Genomic DNA, 25,198 nt, shown 5'->3' on the forward strand with positions numbered 1-25,198 from the left:
CTTTCCCTTACTTCTCTCCTCAGCCACAATCCTTCTTGTGTCATGTTTGGCAGGCCACCTTTTCCTTACTGGCTACTGCCCCATAGATGGGATGTGTTAATTAGGTCTGTCAGAAGGTGATCTTTAACAGCTGTGGCTGCTAAGGATCAAACTGAGGAGAAAGGACTGAATACTGTCAAAGAAAATCTAAGGCCTTTCTTCTGCCTGAATCTCATTTACAGTTTAATTAATTTGGTATTAATGAACTGATCAAATTAGTTGTCAATTAATCAATCAATTATTTATTTAAATGGTATTCAATTAAATAAACATGTTTATGTTTTTGTTAGTTACTTCCACCTCATCAAAAAGAAAAAAGAAACAGCTTCATGAATGATGTAAAGTAAGTTACTTCATGAACAGAACACATGCAGCGAAAAGGACTTTTATTTTGACCATTTTGTGGACGTTCCCACCCGGAAGTAGCTAAATACTCGAGGACACGTTTTTTTCCTTCTGTTTTGTTCATGCATTTTAGAACAACATCTAATAATAATACTGCTGTTTTACAGCAGAATGCTGTAAACAGTTTTCAGTATTGATACAGTCATTTAGCAGACTTATAAGACAGCAAAAGATGGATGCTTTGGGTATGTAGCTAACAGCTTCCTGTAGCTAGCCTAGTTATATATGGCTTCAAACTTGCTGTGGACATTGTAGCACACAGTTTATTTTTGTATGAGGGATTTATATGTCTATATGGCCCCAGCTAGCTAGCTTTGCAACCTGGTCTCAGACTATGTCGTATTATTCTGTATGTAAATCAGTAACCTGACATTTATTATGATATGTTAAGTTTCGTATGGTATGTAATAATTTGTGGATGTCCATCAGCCATTTTGTATATGTTACGAAGTACAATATTACGTATTATATGTTACAAATGTTCAAACGTACAATGTTACGAATTTGCAAACGTATGATATGTTACGAATTCTAGCTAGGTGGCTAACGTCAGGGTTAAGTTTAGGAGTTAGGTTAAAGGGTTTGGGGAAAGGTTAGCTAACATACTAAGTAATTGCAAAGTAGCAAAAAGGTAGTAAGTAGTTGAAAAGTTGATAAAATGCTAAAGTTGTCCTTGATGAGATTCGAATTAGCAACCCTTGGTTGCTAGACATTCGCAGTTCGGCACAAGACCGCCGTTAGACGAAGACTTGTTTCTACGCATGAGCTTAGCTAGCCAACGTTGCCATGACATCTCCTACAAGCAAGATCAGGGATTTCTATTGGAGAAGCAGTTATCGTTATACTGTAATGTCTTTGATTTTACTGTACATCCTTCTCTACACAATAGATTACCCCCTCCCTTTCTCCTCCCTGCGCCTTTTGGTTCCACCTCTACGGCTGATGTCTGCATTTATGTGGCAGGTAGCGCAACAGAGGGCCATCAAGCACTATGGAAAGTTAGAGGAATTTGTGACAGTGGTTACACAAACTGTCCCAGAACTTATAACTGACAGGCAGAGGACATTGCTTCTTCTGGCATTAAGGGCAAGGGTAAGTAAATTCTGAAACGTACCCTGGGTGTAGAAATGTGTTAAATAATGTGTCAGGTGCATGAAGGGCTGTGTCTAGCCCAAGATGTACTCTTAAGGAGCCTACCGTTACTCCTTAAGGTCCAAGGACCTTATGCTATTTTCAGAGGTAGATTGGCTCTGGCAGGCAAACCAGCCAAATACTCCTATTTAAACGTGAATCGATTTCAATTGTTACGTGATACGGTTCTAGAAACAAAACACCCTCTACTTTCATATCACATCAAAAATAATTTCACAAATGCAAAAATGTTCACTTACTGTACACTTTTAACCGGCTTTATCACAGTTGCAGCAAACAGTATTTTTCTGCCGGCCTTCTTTGGTTACACACAGGTATGCTAGATAGATAATTAGCGCAATTGGTCCCTCTGTTTTCCGTAAACATGCACTGTAACGAGATATGGCCGCGTGGGAACCATAATTATCCCTATAAAGTTGTATCAATTACATTTGTTTAATTATTATTTCTCGCTAATATGAAAGGTCCTTATGTTTCCAAAACCGTACCGCAAGCGATGCGTGTTAATGTTCAGATTGAGCATAGGGGCTCTTAACAAAACTCTGTACAGAAGACGCCTTCATCCAATAACTCTTATGTGTAATGTAATAAAAGTTAAATTAATAAAGGTTAAATAAAAAAAAAATAATGGAGCTGAGAGTCATGATCAAGGGCTAGGCCATGTAGACTTGACAGTTAATGCAGTTTTTGTATTCTGATCATTGAAATCCGAACACATCATGCGTCTACACCTACATTTAAATGTGTCCCGATTCCCTTTTCCTGCCTATATTCAAATGCCAGTATGCATTCTGCAAATGGTGGAATAAGCAAAATATGATAACACGACAACAACATGATGGCAGTAGTTAACTACTTTAGCTTACTAGCCAGCTAACCTCTGTAGCTCGTGAGCAAGCAAAGTTAAAGGGATTGCAAATAACTCTAGCCAAAAAAAGTGCATTATTTTTCTAAATATTAGCTAGCTGGCTAGCAATTATGAGGCCAGCAAACACGTTCCCCACATCAGATCAGCTCTGCAAAAGATGTGTGAAAAGATCTGAAGTGATTGATCAAAAGACCAATTTGTTGAAAAATATCAGAATTGGGCTGCCTGTGTAAAAACAGCCTTTACCTATATTTTCAATGCTTTTTTAAAACAGTAACATGCAAAACACAAACAGAACAGCCAGAGGGCTTCCACAAAGGAATAATAGAAGAAGAACAAATAATACAAATCCACATTATATCAATTCAAATACAGCCATGTAGCGAATACATTTTTTAGACATTTTGTTTTGTATAAGTTTTAATGACTCTAAATAGTTTTCCAAATCAGATTTTTAAAAAAATAAGAAAAGGGGATTTTTCTTCATAAATTATTTGTGTATGAAACATTTTCCTAATAAAATTGAGATTTATGACATACTCAAGTTCAATTGTGGAATCAGTGTAGTAAAATAATGTCAAACCTAGATATTTCAATTGTTGTATGCATTTTTTTGCCAAGATATATATAGTTTTACATCAGTCCAGAACACTTCACTATGTGAACAATGACAGAAAAAGTGTTCAATAGATTTAGTTTCTAGTTCACAAAAACTGCATTCACTGGTAACATCAGGTATATATTTAGAAATCAAGCTATTACACGGATAGAATCTATGGATAATCTTAAAGGAGATCTCCTTTACTTTATTGGTCACCATAAATTTGTGTGAAGTGAGCCAAGCACGGCGCCAGTTTACATCAAACGATAAAATATCGCAGAGGGAATAGACTTCCTGTAGAGAATATCCCTTAATTAACAATTGTTGAATTTCTTATCTAGTAAACCTATGCCATTCACCTGGATATCGCTTACAATAGATATTCCAAATATGCATTATTCTGAAGTAAATATTTTATCCCAGTAGGTATAGCTTTTATAACAGTGTCATATTCCTTGCTTGAAACCTCAAAGTTGTATCGTTCCATAAATTCTCTGTGTACATAGATTCCCACAAATACTAACTAATTGGCTGACAAAGACAATGTTTTTCGAGAACCATTTACGTTAAAATAAATCTTGTTTCTATGTAATATCGACCCATTATTCCATATTAAACATTTATGAGGTGAAACGTTTATACAGCAAAGCCCAGCACATTAAAGCCTGCTTGTGAAAAGCCGCCATATACAGACATATACAGACATTGTAGTAAAAACTAAGCCCTCCGAGCTTCAGAAAAACAAAACGAGGTATAATATTCCAGAAACTGAGGATTTTTTATGTACCTATGTACCAGTTGACTTTTGATATCTGATTGAAGAGTGTGAAGTCTAAGACATTTAGACGCCATCACAAACCCTGTTGGTGATAACATCTATTTTTATTTTATGTGGCTTGTTTTTCCATATGAAGTTGTACAAAAGCCTATCTAAGGTACAGCAAGTGGATTTGGGAATGTCAATAGATTAAAAAAGATAGCCCCTCAGCTTTGGATAAAAGCACGCTTCCTTGAATCCCTCCCTAACCATGAGGATACATTTTTTTTTTTTACAGATTCAGTTACAGGGTTCAAATTAAGATCATTCACAGCCTTAACATTTTTGTTGATCTTTACACTGAGGTAAGTTACAGCATCTTTTTCAGAGATGTTACAATCTGCTAGATTGACAGCTCCTTTCAGAACAAACATCTCACATTTGGAAAGATTTAATACCAAACCTGAGATTTTGGAGAACTGCTTCACAATATCCAATGCTAATCTAGTTTGTGACACATTTTTCAAAAAAAGTGATGTGTCATCTGCCAGTTGGGATATCTTGATCTCTCTGGCCTGGAATGTAATGCCTTGAAATTGACTTTGATGAACAAATGAGCATAAGATGTGAGATACTAACAAAAATAAAAAGGTGAGATTGGACAACATTGTCGTATTCCTTTGTAAATGTTAAACCTTGAGGATATTCCATGACAGAGTTTGATACAGCTATTGCCACCATTATACAGAGTTCAAATAGCATCAACAATAGAAAACAACCAAACATCAAATGCTTTCTGAAGATCCAAAAATAAGATAACAGGGAAGTCATCCAATAGATTACAATACTCAACCAAGTCTAACACCAGCCTCAGATTATTAGATATATGGCACCCTTTCATAAACCCTGATTGACATTCATCAATCAGATCATTCAAGTAAGACTTTAACCTTTCGCAAAGATTAAGGCTATAATTTTGTAGTCTTTATTTAGGAGTGTGATTGGATGCCAATTATCAATATTTAAGAGATCCTTGTGTGGTGTAGGTATAAGAGTAATAACCCCTTGCTTCAGAGAGCCAGAGAGTTCTCCCTTCTTTTTAGTCTCCTTAAAGGTTTCAAGTAAAAATTGTGCTGTTGAGAGGGATAAAAGTTAAGGTTACTCAGAGCAAGCTAAAATCTCTCTGCACTCGCCGCCATCATCCTGGAACCTCATATATTTTCAATGTGATCTTCGTGTTCTGATAGCAAAGTCACATGTACAGTTGAAGTCGGAAGTTTACATACACCTTAGCCAAATACATTTAAACTCAGTTTTTCACAATTCCTGATATTTAATCCTAGTAAAAATTCCCTGTCTTAGGTCAGTTAGGATCACCACTTTATTTTAAGAATGTGAAATGTCAGAATAATAGTAGAGAGAATGATTTCTTTCAGCTTTGATTTCTTTCATCACATTCCCAGTGGGTCAGATGTTTCCATACACTCAATTTGTATTTGGTAGAATTGCCACTTATGTAACTTATGTCAAATGTTTCAGGTAACCTTCAACAAGCTTTCCACAATAAGTTGGGTGAATTTTGACCCATTCCTCCTGACAGAGCTGGTGTAACTGGGTCAGGTTTGTAGGCCTCCTTGCGCGCACACGCTTTTTCAGTTCTGCCCACAAATTTTCTATAGGATTGAGATCAGGGCTTTGTGATGGCCACTCCAATAGCTTGACTTTGTTGTCCTTAAGCCATTTTGCCAAAACTTTGGAAGTATGCTTGGGGTCATTGTCCATTTGGAAGACCCATTTGCGACCAAGCTTTAACTTCCTGACTGATGTCTTGAGATGTTGCTTCAGTATATCCACATAATTTTCCTACCTCATGATGCCATCTATTTTGTGAAGTGCACCAGTCCCTCCTGCAGCAAAGCACCCCCACAACACGATGCTGCGACCCCCGTGCTTCACTGTTGGGATGGTGTTCTTCGGCTTGCAAGCCTCCCTATTTTTCCTCCAAACATAATGATGGTCATTATGGCCAAACCGATCTATTTTTGTTTCATCAGACCAGAGGACATTTCTTCAAATGGTACAATCTTTCTCCCCATGCGCAGTTGCAAACCATAGTCTGTTTTTGTTATGGCGGTTTTGGAGCAATGGCTTTTTCCTTGCTGAGCGGCCTTTTAGGTTATGTCGATATAGGACTTGTTTTACTGTAGATATAGATACTTTTGTACCTGTTTCCTCCAGCACCTTCACTATTTCCTTTGCTGTTCTGGGATTGATTTGCACTTTTCACACCAAAGTACGTTAATCTCTAGGAGACAGAACGCATCTCCTTCCTGAGCGGTGTGACGGCTGCGTGGTCCCATGGTGTTTATACTTGCGTACTATTGTTTGTACAGATGAACGTGGTACCTTCAGGCATTTGGAAATTGCTCCCAAGGATGAACCAGACTTGTGGAGGTCTACAATTCTTTTTTTTGAGGTCTTGGCTGATTTCTTTTGATTTTCCCATGATGTCAAGCAACGGGGCACTGAGTTTGAAGGTAGGCTTTGAAGTATATCCACAGGTACACGTCCAATTGACTCAAATGATATCAATTAGCCAATCAGAAGCTTCTAAAGCCATAACATCATTTTCTGGAATTTTCCAAGCTGTTTAAAGGCACAGTCAACTTAGTGTATGTAAACTTCTGACCCACTGGAATTGTGATACAATTGTTGGAAAAATTACTTTTGTCATGCTAAAATTGTAGTTTGTTAACAAGAAATTTGTGGAGTGGTTGAAAAACGAGTTTTAATGACTCCAACCTAAGTGAATGTAAACTTCCGACTTCAATTGTAAGTGTCAAGTGTAGACACGGCCAAGGATACAGTTGATATTTTTCAGGTAACTCTTCAGCTGTTTCAAGGTGAGCATCCAGAGGACCTCAACAAAATTAAGATCCATCTTGACAGATTCTCATCCTGTGGTCTTTCACAGGTGAGTTGGTATGGTATGTTCTTGCACCTTTCTGTATATAGGGTAAAATATATCACGTTTTCTGGTTGCCCTGCTTTTTGTATCATTGTGTTGGGTTTATGTTACAGAATAATGATGCACAGATGGATGCGTTGGAAGCGAACTTCCTCAAGCTCACCAAAAACCTTCTTGAAGACCCAGTCGAGAGGATCCAATTCTTCAAGGTATGGAACTGTTTATTCCCAGCTGGCTTAAATCTTAATTGTGAATAACAACATTTCGTCACTGAATAGCAGACATTATTAACCAGTTGAATTATCAAAAAAAGTTTATAGTTAATGTCTAACGAATGGTCAGTCTGCCCTTCTGCTATAGCAACTGTGCCAAGGGCAGCAACATCAATATTATCTATCCTTGGTTTGCGGACGTACTTGTCTGTCATACAAATTGTGGGACTCCTTTCACTTGCTCTCTCTATCTCCCTCTCAGGCAGATTTCCCTGTGGTGTATGGCTGTGATTTTGACAGAGCTTTGCAGGCACTTGTTTGTCAGTTCCTCTCCAGACTAGAAGATCTGCTACCAGTGCCAGACCTTAAGCAGGTAGAGAGAAAACCAAGGAGATGTAAATATCACTGATATTCAATGCAGTCTTTATGAGCTCCATTTTGGCTCTGTTTGTTGTTATATCATCATCTTTAACATGTTGCATTTAACACATTGAGAGCGATGTTTGAGATGTAAAAGGATTTCTATGCTTTTGTTACACTACATTTTCGGTGTACTGTCTTCATAGACTGCATCCTGGCTCAGCGCTGTACCCTCTGCCTCGGATGAGTGTCTGCAGTCTCTTTCTCACACAGAGGACCTGCAATACCTACTTCAGCACCACACATGCTGTGGAAAGTTAGACAAACGTGATAATCTAAGCTCCTTTATCACAAGAAACACATTGTGACATGTTAACTTTTCTGACATACTGACTTTTTACTTTACTGTCCTCTACCCTTGTGTCTGTCAGTATTTCCCTCCTCGGCAGAAGACTGCATCCTCGCTTCACTATCCCTCCCTACCACAGTGGGAGTGGCATATGCCTTTGACAGCAAATTAGATGTCTTGCCTAACTTGGAAGGCTCTACCCATGTAAGAAGAGAGATGGAGACTTTGTCAGACAGCAGAGATTATCAACAGGCAGAATCAAGAGCATGTTTAGATGGAAACCAGAACAGTAAAGAAGACCGAGTGTCTACCATGGGTAGCGATGATGATGAATGCACAGAGAGAGGTGTGGAAGAGGAGAATGAAAACATAAGTGCTGTGGGAAGGGTTATTACCGAACCAAAGGACCAGAGGAGATGTGAAGGGGCTGTTGGGGACCTGTGTGCTGCTGGAGCACCAGACCTCGCAGCCAACTCTCCAATGGTCACCTCCAGTGTGGCTCAAAAAACCTCAATATTTCCCACCCGAATTACACTCAAAAGTAAAGGGGACCACAGAGTCAATTCCTTCAAGAGATCTAGAAAGAGCCCAGAAGGGAGGATGGCTGAGTCCAGTGTGAACTCTGATACATCTCTGTTTGAATCCTCACAGGAAACGTAAGAGCAAAGTGTGTTGGAATTGTGCTTGTGAATTAGGTTTTTATTTTATTTATTTATTTTTATTTCACCTTTATTTAACCAGGTTGGCCAGTTGAGAACAAGTTCTCATTTACAACTGCGACCTGGCCAAGATAAAGCATAGCAGTGCGACAAAAACAACAACACAGAGTTACACATCAACAAACGTACAGTCAATAACACAAAAGAAAAGAAAAATAGAAAGATCTATGTACAGTGTGTGCAAATGTAGAAGAGTAGGGAGGTAGGCAATAAATAGGCCATAGAGGCAAAAATAATTACAATTTAGCATTAATACTGGAGTGATAGATGTGCAGATGATGATGTGCAAGTAGAGATACTGGGGTGCAAAAGAGCAAGAGGGTAAGTAATAATATGGGGATGAGGTAGTCGGGTGTGCTATTTACAGATTGGCTGTGTATAGTGATCGGTAAGCTGCTCTGACAGCTGATGCTTAAAGTTTGAGAGGGAGTTATAAGACTCCAGCTTCAGAGATATTTGCAATTCGTTCCAGTCATTGGCAGCAGAGAACTGGAAGGAAAGGCGGCCAAAGGAAGTGTTGGCGTTGGGGATGACCAGTGCAATATACCTGCTGGAGCGCGTGCTATGGGTGGATGTTGCTATGGTGACCAGTGAGATGAGATAAGGCAGGGCTTTACCTAGCAAAGACTTATAGATGACCTGGAGCCAGTGGGTTTGGCGATGGATATGTAGTGAGGGCCAGCCAACGAGAGCATAGAGGTTGCAGTGGTGGGTAAGAAATGGGGCTTTGGTGATAATACGGATGGCACTATGATAGACTACATCCAGTTTGCTGAGTAGAGTTTTGGGGGCTATTTTGTAAATGACATTGCCGAAGTCAAGGATCGGTAGGATAGTCAGTTTTACGAGGGTATGTTTGGCGGCATGAGTGAAGGAGGCTTTGTTGCGAAATAGGAAGCCGATTCTAGATTTTATTTTTCGATTGGAGATGCTTAATGTGAGTCTGGAAGGAGAGTTTGCAGTCTAACCAGACACCTAGGTATTTGTAGTTGTCCACATATTTGCTGCAGGGGTTGCTGAGGTGTTGGCCGGGGTAGGGGTAGCCAGGTGGAAAGCATGGCCAGCCGTGGAAAGATGCTTATTGAAATTATTGGGTGTATTTAGAGGGCAAGTTGTTTAGGATGATATCTAAGAGGGTGCCCATGGTTACGGAGTTTGGGTTGTACCTGGTAGGTTCCTTGATAATTTGTGTGAGATTGAGGGCATCTATCTTAGATTGTAGGACGGCCGGGGTGTTAAGCAAGTCCTAGTTTAGGTCACCTAACAGTACGAATTCTGAAGATAGATGGGGGCGATCAATTCACATATGGTGTCCAGGGCACAGTTGGGGGCTGAAGGGGGTCTATAACAAGCGGCAATGGTGAGAGACTTGTTTCTGAAAAGGTGGATTTTTAAAAGAAGAAGCTCGAATTGTTTGGGGACAGACCTGGATAGTATGACAGAACTCTGCAGGCTATCTGCAGTAGATTGCAACTCCACCCCCTTTGGCAGTTCTATCTTGGTGGAAAATGTTATAGTTAGGTTTGTTTGACATACACCATCAACACCATGCATCTTTACATTTTAATCCATTATATTAAACTACTGTTATCTACTACTGTTGTGCATTAGTATTTAACTGAACATGCGCTGTGGATCCTCCCCTAACAGGACTGGTGCTGAAGAATCAAGACCATTTTCTCCAGACCATGACAACACAGAAGAGGAAAACAACGGTAAGACTTTTGAAACTTACTTATAAACGGGGCCCCAAGGATTCCATAGTTGTGCAAAGACAATGGCATTTATTTTCTTGCTTAATTCTCCACAGAACCTGCTTCAGGGGAGTCTTCTCGGCTTTTTAGCTGCGCTCAACCACCACCTAGTGACGCATCACCATCCTCGGAGACCCTTTCCAAAGCATTGTCCACTGCACGGCGTATTGCCAACAAGTGCTCCCAGTGTGGAAGGTGTTTTATCTATCCATCTCAACTGGTTCAGCATCAGCGAATTCACACTGGAGATCAACCCTACAAATGCACCCAGTGCGGAAAGACTTTCAGTAATTCAACTGGGCTTTCAAAACACCACCAAAAACACTGTCTAGATGCGACCTTCGATTGCCCCAAGTGCGGAGAGAGTTTCAGATCTCTCCGCGAGCGTTTCAAACACCTATCTACTCACAAGTCCCTCAAATGTCTGTTGTGTGGAAAGAGTTGCCAGACGACTTCTGATTTGCGAAAGCACCAGCAAACACATAGTGTGACGCCTTCGTTCAACTGCTCTCTCTGTGAAAAACGCTTCAAGTTCCTGTCGAGCCTAACCAGGCACAACAGGACCCATTCAGTGGAGGGGGGGTATGCTTGTTCCAAGTGTGGGAAAACATTTGGATCTTTAAGTGAACGGCTCCAACATAAGAGGACACATAGGGCACAGCTCAACTGTACGGATTGCGGACGGAGTTGCAGTTCCCGCTCCGAACTAAAGAGTCACCAGCAAACTCACTCTCGTGAACCTCTCTTCAACTGTCGACACTGTGAAGACAAATTCTTTGGGTCAGTTGAGCTGAAGATCCACCAAAAAACTCATGCAGTGGACAAACCCCATCAGTGTGATGCGTGTGGAAAGTGCTTTGGCGCCTTAGCCACCCTTGTACTCCACCAACGAACACACACGGGGGAGAAACCCCACACATGTCCTCGTTGTAATAAGCAGTATATCTCCAAAAGTCAGCTGACGTCACACATGCGGACTCACACGGGCGAGCGTCCATACAGCTGCTCTTACTGTGGGAAGTGTTTCTCTCAGTTGGCTAATCTTACTGTGCACACAAGGATTCACACAGGGGAGAGACCTCACATCTGCTCTCAGTGCAAGAAAGGGTTTTGCTCAGTCGGTGACCTGCAGAAGCATGAGCGCTCTCACACCAAAGAGAAACCTTACAGGTGCACAGTTTGTGGAAAGGCCTTCACAGTGTCAAGTCATTTGACGGTTCACATACGCAGTCACACAGGAGAGCGCCCCTACACCTGCATAGAGTGTGGAAAGAGTTTTGCACAGAGCTCTGTCTTAACTAAACATCAATTCACCCATACAGGAGAGAGGCCATACCCATGCCATCACTGTGTAAAAAGTTACACCCGTCTCACACACTTGAAGAGACACCTACAAACACACACTTGAGGGAGTACGGTGTGTTTTCCTGTTTTGGTTTCATTCTGAAAAGCGTTACCATGGATCTGCTGTTTCACTGTCTGTCAATGTATAACTGAAAACCATACTCACCATGGCTTTTTCTCAAACTGTAGTTTGTGCACATTACTGCCAACATGGATGGAAAATAAACATTTCAAAATATAAAATAACCTCTTTCAAGTTTGTCATATAAATGAGGCATTTTATGATACTTTCTAGGTTGGGCCTGCTTCTCTTTGGACGTTTGGGCCTGCTTCTCTCTGGACGTTTGGGCCTGCTTCTCTCTGGAAGTTTGTGGTTTGAGTCAGAGTTTATTTTGAATGTAACAAATGTCAGCATAAAAACCAATACAAAAACTGAGAAGACAATATTTTAACTTTGAAATACAACTGTATTTTTTTTCTTCTATGCAAATGAAAGCTGTTAATAGGCTTAATTTATTATATTCTACCTTACTTATTCTGTATATAATAAGCATTTGTCTTAATTAAAAATAATACACAAACAGGTGTGTACGTAAATGTAAATATTGTTTTTTATTCAACTTTTATATATTACCGTTTATAGATTATAATTTGAACACTTAAACTGCTACAAATGTCATCTACATTTCCACATGGAGGTAGTAGGTATTTTAGCAATTGAGTGTTTTGTAATGTTATACGTAAACTTGTGTGTGAGGTGTAATTATGGCTTATGGTCATGTGTATGCAGGGCCACATTCAGTTGCCAAACTTTGCAGTGTGTGGGTTTCTTCTTTTTTCTCATCTTATTCAACTGCTACCATGCACCTGCAAAAAAGTTAGCTCAGATGTGCGAGTGCCTTTTGAATTTTAAAACTTTGCATATAGAAATAGAGCCGACATGATTCCTTGTCAGAGCGGCATGTTTGTTTTACATTACATATTTCTATCTGAACGTTCCAAAACTAACTTGTGACCTACTGAACGTGCCCCTAATATGTGAGGTAGCTGTGTCATGGTGACTGGCCTATGCCCATATATGGAGTTCCTGCTGCAAAGGCTGAGATGACACAGACAGCCCAATTCTGATACGTTTTCCACTAACTGGTATTTTGACCAATCCAATCAGCTCTGAAAAAGATCTGATGTGAAAACATCTGATTGGATTGGTCAAAATACCAGTTAGTGGAAAATATCAGAATTGGCTACCTATGTAAATGCAGCCAAATATTAATTTCAAATCAAATACAAAATGTGTAGACCTTACAGGGAAATGCTTACTTATGAGCCCCTAACCAACAATGCAGTACAAATAAATAAGTACGGATAAGAAATAAAATGAACAAGTAATTAAAGAGCAGTAGTAAAATAACAATAGCGAGACTATATACAGGGGGGTACCGGTACAGAGTCAATGTGCGGGGGCACCAGTTAATTGAGGTAATATATACATGTGGGTAGAGTTATTAAAGTGACTATGCATAGATGATAACAGAGTAGCTGCGGTGTAAAAGAGGGGGAAGGGGGGGCAATGCAAATAGTCTGGGTAGCCATTTAATTCGGTGTTCAGGAGTCTTATGGATTGGGGGTAGAATCTGTTTAGAAGCCGCTTGGACCTAGACTTTGCTCTCCGGTACATCTTGCTGTGCGGTAGCAGAGAGAACAGTCTATGACTAGGGTGGCTGGAGTCTTTGACAATTTTTAGGGCCTTCCTCTGACACCGCCTGGTATAGAGGTCCTGGATGGCAGGGAGCTTGGCCCCAGTGATGTACAGGGCCGTTCGCACTACCCTCTGTAGTGCCTTGCGGTCGGAGGCCGAGCAGTTGCCATACCAGGCAGTGATGCAACCAGTCAGGATGCTCTCGATGGCGCAGCTGTAGAACCTTTTGAGGATCTGAGGACCCATGCCAAATCTTTTCAGTCTCCTGAGGGTGAATAGGTTTTGTCGTGTCCTCTTCACGACTGTCTTGGTGTGCTTGGACCATGTTAGTTTGTTGGTGATGTGGACAACCAAGGAACTTGAAACTCAATCTGCTACACTGCAGCCCCGTCGATGAGAATGGGAGAGTGCTCGGTCCTCTTTTTCCTGTAGTCCACAATCATCTCCTTTGTCTTGATCACGTTGAGGGAGAGGTTGTTGTCCTGGCACCACACGGCCAGTTCTCTGACCTCCCTATAGGCTGTCTCGTCGTTGTCGGTGATCAGGCCTACCACTGTTGTGTCATCGGCAAACTTAATGGTGTTGGAGTCGTGCCTGGCCGTGCAGTTATGAGTGAACAGGGAGTACAGGAGGGTACTGAGCACACACCCCTGAGGGGCCCCTGTGCTGAGGATCAGCGTGGTGGTGTTGTTACCTACCCTCACCACTTGGGGTGGCCCGTCAGGAAGTTCAGGATCCAGTTGCAGTGGGAGGTGTTTAGTCCCAGGGTCCTTAGCTTATTGATGAGCTTTGGGGGCACTATGGTGTTGAACGCGGAGCTGTAGTCAGTGAATAGCATTCTCACATTTTGTCCAGGTGGGAAAGGGCAGTGTGGAGTGCAATAGTGATCGCATCATCTGTGGATCTGTTGGGGCGGTATGCAAATTAGAGTGGGTCTAGGGTTTCTGGGATAATGGTGTTGATGTGAGCCATGACCAGCCTTTCAATGCACTTCATGGCTACAGACGTGAGTGCTACGGGTCGGTAGTCATTTAGGCAGGTTACCTTAGCATTCTTGGGCACAGGCACTATGGTGTTGTGCACATGGTCCTGCCAGTCCGTGGTGAGTAATTGCAGTCCTGATGTCCAGAAGTTATTTTCAGTCATAAGAGACGGTAGCGGCAACATTATGTACACAATAAGTTACAAAAAATTGTTACAAAAAACTTAAACGAACAAAAAACTTAAATAAACGAACAAAAAAACAATCTTTTGGGGACATGTAAAATTTCTATGCCTTATTATTAAAATGCCTGCCAAACGGCCACATTCCTCATTGACTGTGGATTGAAAATGTCGGATTGCTTGGGAATGTCCTCCCAAGCCCACTTTATCATGTTTGATTGAGTTATCTAGAAAATATAGTTTTTGTAGGCTCTGATGATATCTGATTGGATTTTAGTTATTTTGTTTGTGGGTCATTACCAGTATGTCAGCCCTGGGCCCGGTTTAAAAAAAATCTATTTGGATTTCATAAAAATATAATGAATAGAACGGGGGTCCCCATTCAAGTCAATGATTAGTCCATTCTATTCATTATATTTCTATGCATTTCAACCTATCCGATAGAATAGATAACGTTTGAAAAACTGGGTTTTGTTGACCACTTTGTGTATATTGTTTCATTTGCAGAAATCACTTCAATGAGACCATTTGCAAGATTGACACACAACAAAGATCAGGAATAACAAATGACAAACGTTCTGTAGCAGAGTAGCGATGTATCTCATACCTTTCCCTTTCTGGGTGTTCAATACAATCACCAGCATTGCTTTAGCATCGTGAAGAAGAATTGTATTTATTTTATCCACACAGAAGATATCAACCTTCTAGGAAACTGGTCCTGAGGTCCATAGTGTCAGGTCTGGATGAGACACTACCCCCCAGCTGGAGGACTCAGTCCCAACCTGAAGCTCATCTGCATGTGATGTAAAACAAATAGATGGGTAAACTCTGATTGCCGGTCACGGTGAAAAAAGTAACACACCCTATACTTTCAATGAATTTTTCCTCAAAGGTGGGTAAACTGTCAAAAAACCCACTTCCGCTGTAGTAAACTTGGAAGAACCCTGTGAAACCTGTATGTCTGCATTTACACAGGCAGACAAATTAATATGTTTTTCACTAATGAGTCTTTTGACCAATCAGATCAGCTCTGAAAAAGATTGGTGATTGGGAAAAAGATCAGAATTGAGCTGTCTGTGTCAACACAGCCTATGTGAACTGTGCTGATTGAATCATGTTTCTGGATGGGGTGATAAAGATATGTTTCAGCTCATATGTTTTACCCACTGCAAAGTGAGAACATGTTACTGAAGGAAGCAAAGGAAGATACAGGTAACTTCCTAAAACCAACATAGTGTCTTAATAGGGCTTTGGGCCTGCCAGCACAGCTTCAATGCCCCTTGGCATAGATTCTACAAGTGTCTGGAACTCTATTGGAAGAATGTGACACCATTCCTGCTCAAGAAATTCCATAATTTGGGTTTTTGTTGATGGAAAACCCTGTCTCAGTGTTCAATTGGGTTGAGATCTGGTGAGACACACCCTTTAAACCCCCTATGCCTCTTTGAGACCCCTGTTTCAAAGTCACAGATCTCTTCTAGCCATTGTAGCCAAAATAATGGGCAACTGGGTATTTTTATACATGACCCTAAGCATGATGGGATGTGAATTGCTTAATTAACTCAGGAACCACACCTGTGTGGAAGCAACAGCTTTCAATATACTTTTTATCACTCATTTACTCAAGTGTTTCCTGTATGTTGGCAGTTACCCATCATTCTCAGCTTTGGCTTGTTTGATTGCACGAGGCCCAGTCGGGGGCCCTCTGGTCCACCCAGGACATCTAGGGCAGTCCCGTCCCAGTTCTGAACAGTCACCTGTACGATAACCCTGTAAGCCAGTGCCAGATGGGAACACACCAGCATGTAATGATTCTGAAAATGCTTGACTCAATCATTCATCTACTTGAATGTTTTGGAATGGCACAACGTTTACACAAAGGCAAAATGGTTAGCGTTTTTAGATGGATATGTTTATTGATATATTAATGCATAACTCAATTACAGAAGAGTAGATTCTGCCGATTACACTGCATTCAACAGAACACTAAATCACTATATCACCATGGAAATAAATCCAGGTGCTGAACATTTAAACAGTTTCACCAAAACTCCATATAACATTACGTAAACAAACAGATGGAACAGCCTCAACCAGTGGAGTGGCTTATGTACATATTTTCATCCTCAACTATTATGCAGAGTGATTTTTAAAAAGGGAAAGTTCACTATTTAACAATTTATTGTTAGATGGTTCATCACCTTGAAAGTAGTCTATGGTCCAGGAAAACCTGTAATCTATAGTTCAGTTTTCTTTAAGCAGCCACTACAAACTTAAGCTAATTTTAAACACCTCTAACTATAAATCAAAGAGAGTGATATGGTCAATTATGCAATTGTTCTAAATGTAATAGCCCAATCAACTAAAATAAATCCAATATTTGGTTTTACATTAGCATAAGGTAATTTAGCAACATTTTTATTTTTTTTACATTTCATGGATGCCCCATATCACTTCCATTGATTATCAGCTAGTGGAGGCTCACGTTAGCTTGTTAATTTGTAGTGTCTGTTTAAAGAAAACTGAAACACAGATTACAGTGTCTCCTGGCCCATAGACTACTTAAAGGATGAGGTGTCGTCAAGCTGTAAATTACTGAACTTCCCCTTGAACTGGGAAACAAGGCTTTAAAGTGTTGAGGATATGATACATTAGCTTGGTACTTCCTGCATCTCCACTAATGCCACTATTACAAAAGCTCAACCAAAAAAAGCATATTGTAAATACACTACAACTTTCAATGATTTTTCTTCATGTGATAGTTCAGGTGTGAACTGCGTTTGTAAGTATTCGGGCAACGAAGACATGAATATGGCCTCTCCCCTGAATGAACTAGCAAATGTTTTTTTAAGCAAGTTCTCCGGATAAAACCCCTTCCACATTCATTGCAAGTGTAGGGACGCTCTCCCCTATGCCCACGCATGTGGACGACTAAATGGCTCGACTTAAAAAAACGTTTGTCACACTCTTTGCATTGGTAAGGTCTCTCCCCAGTGTGAAAGCGCTGGTGTACCTGCAGATCCCCTCCTGATGGAAACGCCTTCCCACACACAGAGCACATGTACGGTCTCTCCCCTGTGTGGAGCCTTATGTGCACAGTGAGATTACCTTTCTGAGTGAAACATTTCCCACAATAGGAGCAGGAAAAGGGACGATAATTCATATGAGTGCGCATGTGATCCTTGAGGCGACGGTTTGTTACGAAGGACTTTCCACATTGATGGCAATGGTGTGTTCTCGGAAGTTGCAATCCTTTCTTCTTTGGAAGGTGCGACGATGGCCTCAGATCCGACCTCTTGTGGGCTTCCACGTGGTGCACGAGGCTGGGCAAGTTGCTGAAGGTAATTCCACATTTGTGACAGTCGAGCGTTTGGACGACACTGTGACTTTTTTCGTGGGTGTCCAGTTGATTCGATTCGGGAAAGCTCCTTGCACAGTGACGGCACTGGAATGGATATTGCGGTGATGTCTTAAAACTCTTCCCGCTCTGTGGACAGATGTTCATGGCTTCGTTGTGTGGACACTGGTGTCTCAATTTCTCACGCAGAGAACCAAACTCTCTCCAGCACTTCAGGCAGCTAAAGGCAGTGCCCACACATTGCATCCTCTTATGGTTTGACAGACTTGTAAAGAATTTGAATCTATTCCCGCAGTTGGAGCACTTGTATGGATTATCCCCACAGTGAATTTGCTGGTGTTGGACAAGTTGAGACTGATAATTAAAGCACTTCCCACACTGAGGACACTGGTGGAAAATGTTAATGTGTGATGAACTGGAAGTAGATGGGGCACACTCATTTGAAGCTGAAGAAAGGGGAGTCAACACCTGAAACGATACCCCTGCAACAGTGTCTGCGGAAAAATGAATAAAAACATTGACGTTTCCCCTTCCATTGCCTCACAATGGTCAACTGCGGCTTTCCAAAGGGTAAATGTACTTGACTAAAAGTTAGTGAGGTCTCACCTGTATCACCACCTTGCATGACACTGGTAGGAGAAAGACCAGAACCAGCCCTGTGAAAGGCACAAAACAGAAATGCAAATTGATGACCATTACTAAGACAAGTGGTAACGTTGTTTGATGCACTGTTTCAAACAACAAAAACATATTAATTAATTATCACATACAGTGTCTTAAAGTATTCACACCACTTGACTTATTCCACATTTTGTTGTTACAGCCTGAATTCAAAATGGATTAAATAAAAAATATTCTCACCCATCTACACACAATACTCCATAATGACAAAGTGAAAACATGTTTTTAGAAATGTTTGCAAATGTATTAAATTATATACAAAAATAATTAAATTTACATATGTACTCACACCCCTGAGTCAATACCTTGTAGAAGCACCTTTAGCAGTGATTACAGCTGTAAGTCAAAACTGTAACTCGGCCACTCCGGAACATTCACGGTCTTCTTGGTAAGCAACTTCAGTGTGGATTTAGTCTTGTGTTTTAGGTTATTGTCCTGCATCTCCAAGTGTCTGGTGGATAGCAGACTAAGGGAGGGGCCCTCTAGTAGGGCCTCTCCAGCCCCCCCTGGCAAGACGTCTGACAAGGACAAATCGAGCTGTCTCGGGCAGGCTGATGTGGGGAGGGGGCCTCATATATAAAGGTGAAATAAAATAAAAAATGTTGCCTGTGCTTAGCTCTATTTCATTTACTTTTTATCCTGAAAAACTCCCCAGTCCCCAATGATTACAAGCATACCTACAACATGATGCAGCTACCAATATGGTTGAAAATATGGAGAGTGTTACTGAGTAAGTATTATTTTAGTGCCTTGTATTTTAAATAAAGGTTAAATAAAAAATTAACTAGGCAAGTCAGTAAAGAACAAATTCTCATTTACAATGACGGCCTACTTGTAAAGCACCCCTGGCCAAACCCTTCCCTAACCCGGATGACGCTGGGCCAATTGTGCGCTGCCCTATGGGACTCCCCTGATCATGGCCGATTGTGATACAGCCCGGGATCGAACCCGGGTCTCTAGTGACGCCTCTAGCACCGCGATGCATTGCCTTAGCCTGCTGCGCCATTCGGTAGGCCAAGCATAATGCATGTTTTGGAATATTTGTTATTCTGTACAGGCTTCCTTCTTTTCACTCTGTCAATCAGGTTAGTATTGTAGAGTAACTACAATGTTGTTGTCCATCCCCAGTTTTCTCCTATCACAGCCATTAAACTAAACTGTTTTATATTCCCCATTTATTCACTATTGGCGGTTTTCTTCCTCTCCAGCAACTGAGAGGACGCCAGTATCTTTGTAGTGACTGGGTGTATTGATACACGATCCAAAGTATAATTAGTAACTTCGCCATGCTCAAAGGGCTATTCAATGTCTGCTTTTTTAATTTATTTGGACCCATCTACCAATAGTTGCCTTTCTTTGTGAAGCATTGGAAAACCTCCTTGGTCTTAGTGGTTGAATCTGTGTTTGAAATTTACTGAGGGACCTAACAAATAATTGTATGTGTGGGGTAAAGAGATGAGGTAGTCATTGAAAATTAATGTTCAACACTTATTGCACACAGAGTGAGTCCATGCAACTTCTTATGTGACTTGTTAAGCAAATATTTACTCCTGAACTTATTTAGGCTTGCCATAAAAAAGGGGTTAAATACTTATTGACTCAAGACATTTCAGCTTTTCATTTGTAAAAATGTCTAAAAACATAATTTAACGTTGACATTGTGGGGTATTGTGAAAAAACATCTCAATTTAATCCATTTTAAATTCAGGCTGTAACACAACAACATTTGTAAAAAGTCAAGGGGTGTAAATACTTTCTGAAGGCACTGTACCTTTTCTGTGCTGACTCGTCCTCTACATCAATGTCATCTTCATTCGCTTCATCACAGGTTTCATCGCAGCCTATAATATCTCTTGTGCTCCCCATTGCCACTAAATGTGCTGTCCTCATAGCCACACCAGTGTCCAGATTGGTACGGTTTAACTGGTCAGGGAAGGCATCGGATTCAATATCTGATTCCTGAGGAATGTCAGAGGAGGAGACTGCACAGACAAAAACAAATACGTTAAAAATAAATTGAATATCTGCCAGGCTGTTCTGAATACTTCTCATATCCCTAATTTACATTTTAATCTGTCAAATTGTTTATTATTTGGCTAATCCATCCAAGTTTAAATCCATTTAAAATGAACAAGAAAGGTAAGGAACATGGTGAGAGGAAGTTCCTGCACATAAATCAGAATTTTTTTATGGAATGGTCTGCCAATCCATGTGAGAGATGCAAACTCGGTCTCAACCTTTAAGTCTGTATTGAAGACTCATCTCTTCAGTAGGTCCTATGATTAAGTGTAGTCTGGCCCAGTAGTGCAAAGGTGAACGGAAAGGAACTGGAGCAACGAACCGCCCTTGCTGTCTCTGCCTGGCCGGTTCCCCCCTCTCCACTGGGATTCTCTGCCTCTAACCCTATTACAGGGGCTGTGTCACTGGCTTACTGGTCGTCTTCCATGCCGTCCCTAGGAGGGGTGTGTCACTTGAGTGGGTTGAGTCACTGACATGATCTTCCTGTCCGGGTTGGCGCCCCCCTTGGGTTTGTGCTGTGGGGGAGATCTTTGTGGGCTATATTCGGCCTTGTCTCAGGATAGTAAGTTGGTGGTTGAAGATATCTCTCTAGTGGTGTGGGGGCAAAGTGGGTGGGGTTATATCCTGCCTGGTCATAGGACCATGCCTCAGGACTACCTGGCCTGATTACTCCTTGCTGTCCCCAGTCCACCTGGTCGTGCTGCTGCTTCAGTTTCAACTGTTCTGCCTGCGGCTATGGAACCCTGACCTGTTCACCGGACGTGCTACCTGTCCCAGACCTGCTGTTTTCAACTCTCTAGACACAGCTGGAGCGGCAGAGATACTCTGAATTCTCGGCTATGAAAAGCCAACTGACATTTACTCCTGAGGTGCTGACCTGTTGCACCCTCTACAGCCACTGTGATTATTATTATTTGACCCTGCTGGTCATCTATGAACATTTGAACAACTTGGCCATGTTCTGTTATAATCTCTAACCGGCACAGCCAGAAGAGGACTGGCCACCCCTCATAGCCTGGTTCCTCTCTAGGTTTCTTCCTAGGTTCCGGCCTTTCTAGGGAGTTTTTCATAGCCACCGTGCTTCTACACCTGCATGGCTTGCTGTTTGGTGTTTTAGGCTGGGTTTCTGTACAGCACTTTGTGACATCAGCTGATGTAAGAAGGGCTTTATAAATACATTTGATTGATTGCAGTTGTTACATCAATAAACCTTATCTAACCATGTGGCGCTAAAATGATTGGTATAAAAAAATGAGTAATTTTCTATGAACTTACTGTTTGTGTACAATGTTCTGCATTGTTTGTAATTCTGGAGCAGAAACTGGAGATCTTCTGAGTGAGAGAAAGACTGCAGGCATTCATCCAGGCCAGAGGAGCCAGCACTCAGCAACAATGCAGTCTAGGGAAAAGAGGGACACAAATAAAATGCCAAAATAGATTCCAGGCCAACTACAGTTATTAATTTGAATGCCGTTTTCTCAAGACTGTCTTACGAAAGTGATTTCTGCACCTGCTTAAAGTCTGGTAGTGTAAGCAGCTCTTCCAGCCGAGTGAGGAAGTCACAGACCAGTTCCTGAAGCGCTTTGTCAAAATCAGGTCTGAATTCCTCAAGGAACACCACCTGAAAAGATGGAGAGTCAGCGAGATAATGCAAAAGGAAAAAGGTTAGCCTACTTAATGATTGGTTGGGAGACCCTGCATGATCCTACTTTGGGTGCCAAGTCTTTTCTTCTCTCTTGCCAGGGTCTACTAGTTATGACTTATCATACAACAAAATGCCATTTTTCAAGGACATTATTACTAGGTTCTCCCTGGCTGTACCATCGATCCAGTCAAGCCATATGGCAGAGACTGCCTTTCCAAACTGCCTCAACTATCTGAAGCTGACTAGACACCATTCACTTTCCATTTGGATTATTTGCTGTGTCGGTTTGTTTTGCATTTTGAAGCATTTTGAGATTCTATTTTTTAATGAGAAGTGCTATATAAGCAAAATAAATGATTATTAGGTTGAGTCAGGCTAAAGAAAATGTTAAACTAAAACAGATTCAAGACAAGCTTGACATGAACAGCTACTTACTTGAACGAAGTGTTCACGCTCAACTGGGTCTGTAATCAAGCTTTGGGTGAGCTTGGCGAAGTTAGCTTCAGGTGATTCCATGCCTGCATCATAGGACTGTAAAACAATGTGGAAAACACACTGAAACCGGACGGTCATTTTTAGACTTGGTGTTAATGGGGGTGACAAATGGCACACAACTGTCCATACCAACAAACTCAAGCCCTTGATTTTAATGTGGCTGAATTATCAGGGTGTTAATTCTCTTTTAAGTGTCCAGCAGGGGGAAAAAAGTTAACATCTTGGCATTGTACTATGACATTTGATTTACCAACCTGAACCTGTGCAAGTTGAGAAGACTTTATAGAATAAAGGAGGGTTTGGAGGCTGACAGGGTGTTCAGCAGAAAATCGCCCCAAAGTTACCTGCAAGAAAAGTGGTGATGGAGTCTGATACTTTGCATAAAACTATTCTCTGCACTTCACCAATTGAAGTGATCCTGTATGAAAGATTAGACAGAATTTCTTACTCTTGCTCTCAGCCCCAAAATAAGGAGGGTCCTCTGTCTGTCAGTCATAAGTTCGGGGACAGTTTGTGTTACCACGGTCACAAACTCCTCTAATTTTCCATAGTGCTTAATGGCCCTCTGTTGTGATACCTGCCACATAAATGCAGACATCAATCGTAGAGGTGGGACCAAAAGGCGCAGGGAGGAGAGAGGGATGGGGGAATCTATAATGTGAAAAGCACAGTGTGTTACTGTTAGATGGCTAGTTAAATCAATTACGTTTAGCTATGCATATCTTAGCTACCGTTATGTCATAATAACATTGTCATAAATTTCATAACAATCCCAGCAGACAATAGCTTGCGCCGAATGTGCATGTGGACACTCAATAACATAATAATAGCTAGCTAGCTAGTCAATAACATATTATAAACTGGGTGGATGGAACCCTGAATGCTGATTGGCTGACAGCCGTGGTATATCAGACCGTATACCACAGGTATGATAAAGTATGTATTTTTACTGGTCTAATTACCTTGGAAACCAGTTTATAATAGCAATAAGGCACCTCAGGGGTTTGTGCTATATTGCCAATATACAACGGCTAATGGCTGTATCCAGGCACTCCGCGTTGCGTCGTGCTGAAAACCAGCCCTTAGCCGTGGTATATTGGCCATATACCACAACCCCTTAATTGTATTGCTTAAAAATATCGAAAGGCACAGCTAGCTAACGTTAGATATACAAGAGTTTTTGCTAGAAACTGCACAATAGCTAGCTAGATATCCAGCTACTTCCTTGACGTCAGGGTCGTTTTTCACTAGAGACTAAGTGCTAGAAAACTGGCCGAAACGTGGAGCGACGACCCGAATTTGTCCAATTAGAAACGCTCGTTTACATGTTCCGTTGCAAAACGTTTAGCTACGGTTGTTCTTATACGACCCTGGTCATAGCTAGCTAGCGACCTGGTTATTACGCCCACCTAGGTTAGAAAGCTAGCTAGCAAACACACAATATTGTTTTCTATCTTGCAAGTTACCACCAATACATACCCATTATGGCCCATGTGCCAATCAATATCTTAGCTACCTTAGCTAGTGAGCGCCGCATGAGACAGTAGAAAGTAAATCTAGCTAGCTAATGTTACCACCATAAAAGAGGATGTGAAACCTTTGCTACCACGTACTATTTTAACGTCAGTGTCCAAAAAGTCTTCAAAATAAAAGTCATCAATTATGCTAAATGTGTAATATTTAACTATCAAGATATTCAATATATGTATTTATGAACTTGATTATTGCCAATACAATCTGCATTTTAGTTATTACTAACTGTATTTACATGTAACCATTAACTTCATCATTAGTATAATAAGAGGTCTAAGACATCTGTAACAAGGGCATTGTAGACTAACATGAGACATCTACATCATCATACCCTTATAGACCATATCTGTCTAAAATAGTATGCCTACTAATCACTTCCTCATGCTGTGATTGTGAATTGAATAGTCATAATCAATGGCAGCCTAAGATGTGTCCCTATCAAGGAAAACTATGTAAGGGTAGGGCTTACATCTGTTATATACTTACATTTTTTATTATGCGAGCCACTTGACCTACTGAAGCTTCATGGGGGTGGAGTCATAATTCTCTGTGACATGTCAGACCAAGGGACCATAGGGAATTTGGTCATTTCTGATAGTTGAAAAGGTACCCAGAAATGTGTTTACCTGTGTTGTTCATGATGCCTCTCCATTGATAATCACTTCATGCCAAAATAGAGCATGGCAGTCATACATACTAAACCCTGTTCATACATTTCCCTGTACACTATTCAGGAAATGCTGATTGCACCCACAATTCTATGAAAACTGTATGGAAAAGGGTGAATGTTTTCAGAAACCATGTGTTGTGAGTAGGGTTGCACATTTTGGGGAATATAGAGGTGGAAACTTTGTGGGAATTAACGGAAATATATGCAAAGTAATATTAATACCACTTAAATGTAGATGTTTTTTGCATTGGATATATTTACCATATATGGATACAGAAACATAAACCTTTTACCTTATCATAAGTAGACATAATTGCAAATGATTCAATCCTTCCAATAGAAATAAAAACAATGTAGTTACAAATCGTGGGATGAAATCATGGGATGATTTCACTGAACAACAAAA

The 25,198-nt window shown here is 40.9% G+C and overlaps 2 protein-coding genes across 4 annotated transcripts; one reads left to right on the forward strand and one right to left on the reverse strand.

The window, feature by feature from the left end:
- Positions 1-441: 441 nt before the first annotated feature.
- On the forward strand, positions 442-12,109 carry LOC115199053 (zinc finger and SCAN domain-containing protein 2). Of its 3 annotated transcripts, none has more exons than XM_029761577.1 (9): positions 442-629; positions 1,334-1,536; positions 6,704-6,796; positions 6,904-6,999; positions 7,265-7,375; positions 7,569-7,689; positions 7,794-8,367; positions 10,081-10,145; positions 10,241-12,109. In XM_029761577.1, the coding sequence occupies exons 1-9, from the start codon at positions 617-619 to the stop codon at positions 11,590-11,592; spliced, it is 2,628 nt and encodes an 875-aa protein (XP_029617437.1). In that variant the 5' UTR covers positions 442-616; the 3' UTR covers positions 11,593-12,109. The 3 variants fall into 3 exon arrangements, with proteins under 3 accessions (XP_029617437.1, XP_029617438.1, XP_029617435.1); XM_029761578.1 differs by having other exon boundaries at positions 1,408-1,536; XM_029761575.1 differs by lacking the exon at positions 442-629 and having other exon boundaries at positions 1,059-1,536.
- A 4,172-nt stretch (positions 12,110-16,281) lies between these two features.
- Positions 16,282-24,205, reverse strand: LOC115199056 (oocyte zinc finger protein XlCOF22-like). The gene is made up of 9 exons (XM_029761580.1): positions 24,069-24,205; positions 23,038-23,240; positions 22,844-22,933; positions 22,530-22,625; positions 21,960-22,070; positions 21,725-21,848; positions 20,202-20,412; positions 18,356-18,405; positions 16,282-18,243 (listed from the first exon to the last, which is right to left on the reverse strand). The coding sequence occupies exons 1-9, from the start codon at positions 24,124-24,126 to the stop codon at positions 17,129-17,131; spliced, it is 2,058 nt and encodes a 685-aa protein (XP_029617440.1). The 5' UTR covers positions 24,127-24,205; the 3' UTR covers positions 16,282-17,128.
- Positions 24,206-25,198: the final 993 nt, after the last annotated feature.

This window comes from Salmo trutta, chromosome 8 (assembly GCF_901001165.1).
Source record: "Salmo trutta chromosome 8, fSalTru1.1, whole genome shotgun sequence".
NCBI classification, from domain to species: domain Eukaryota; kingdom Metazoa; phylum Chordata; class Actinopteri; order Salmoniformes; family Salmonidae; genus Salmo; species Salmo trutta.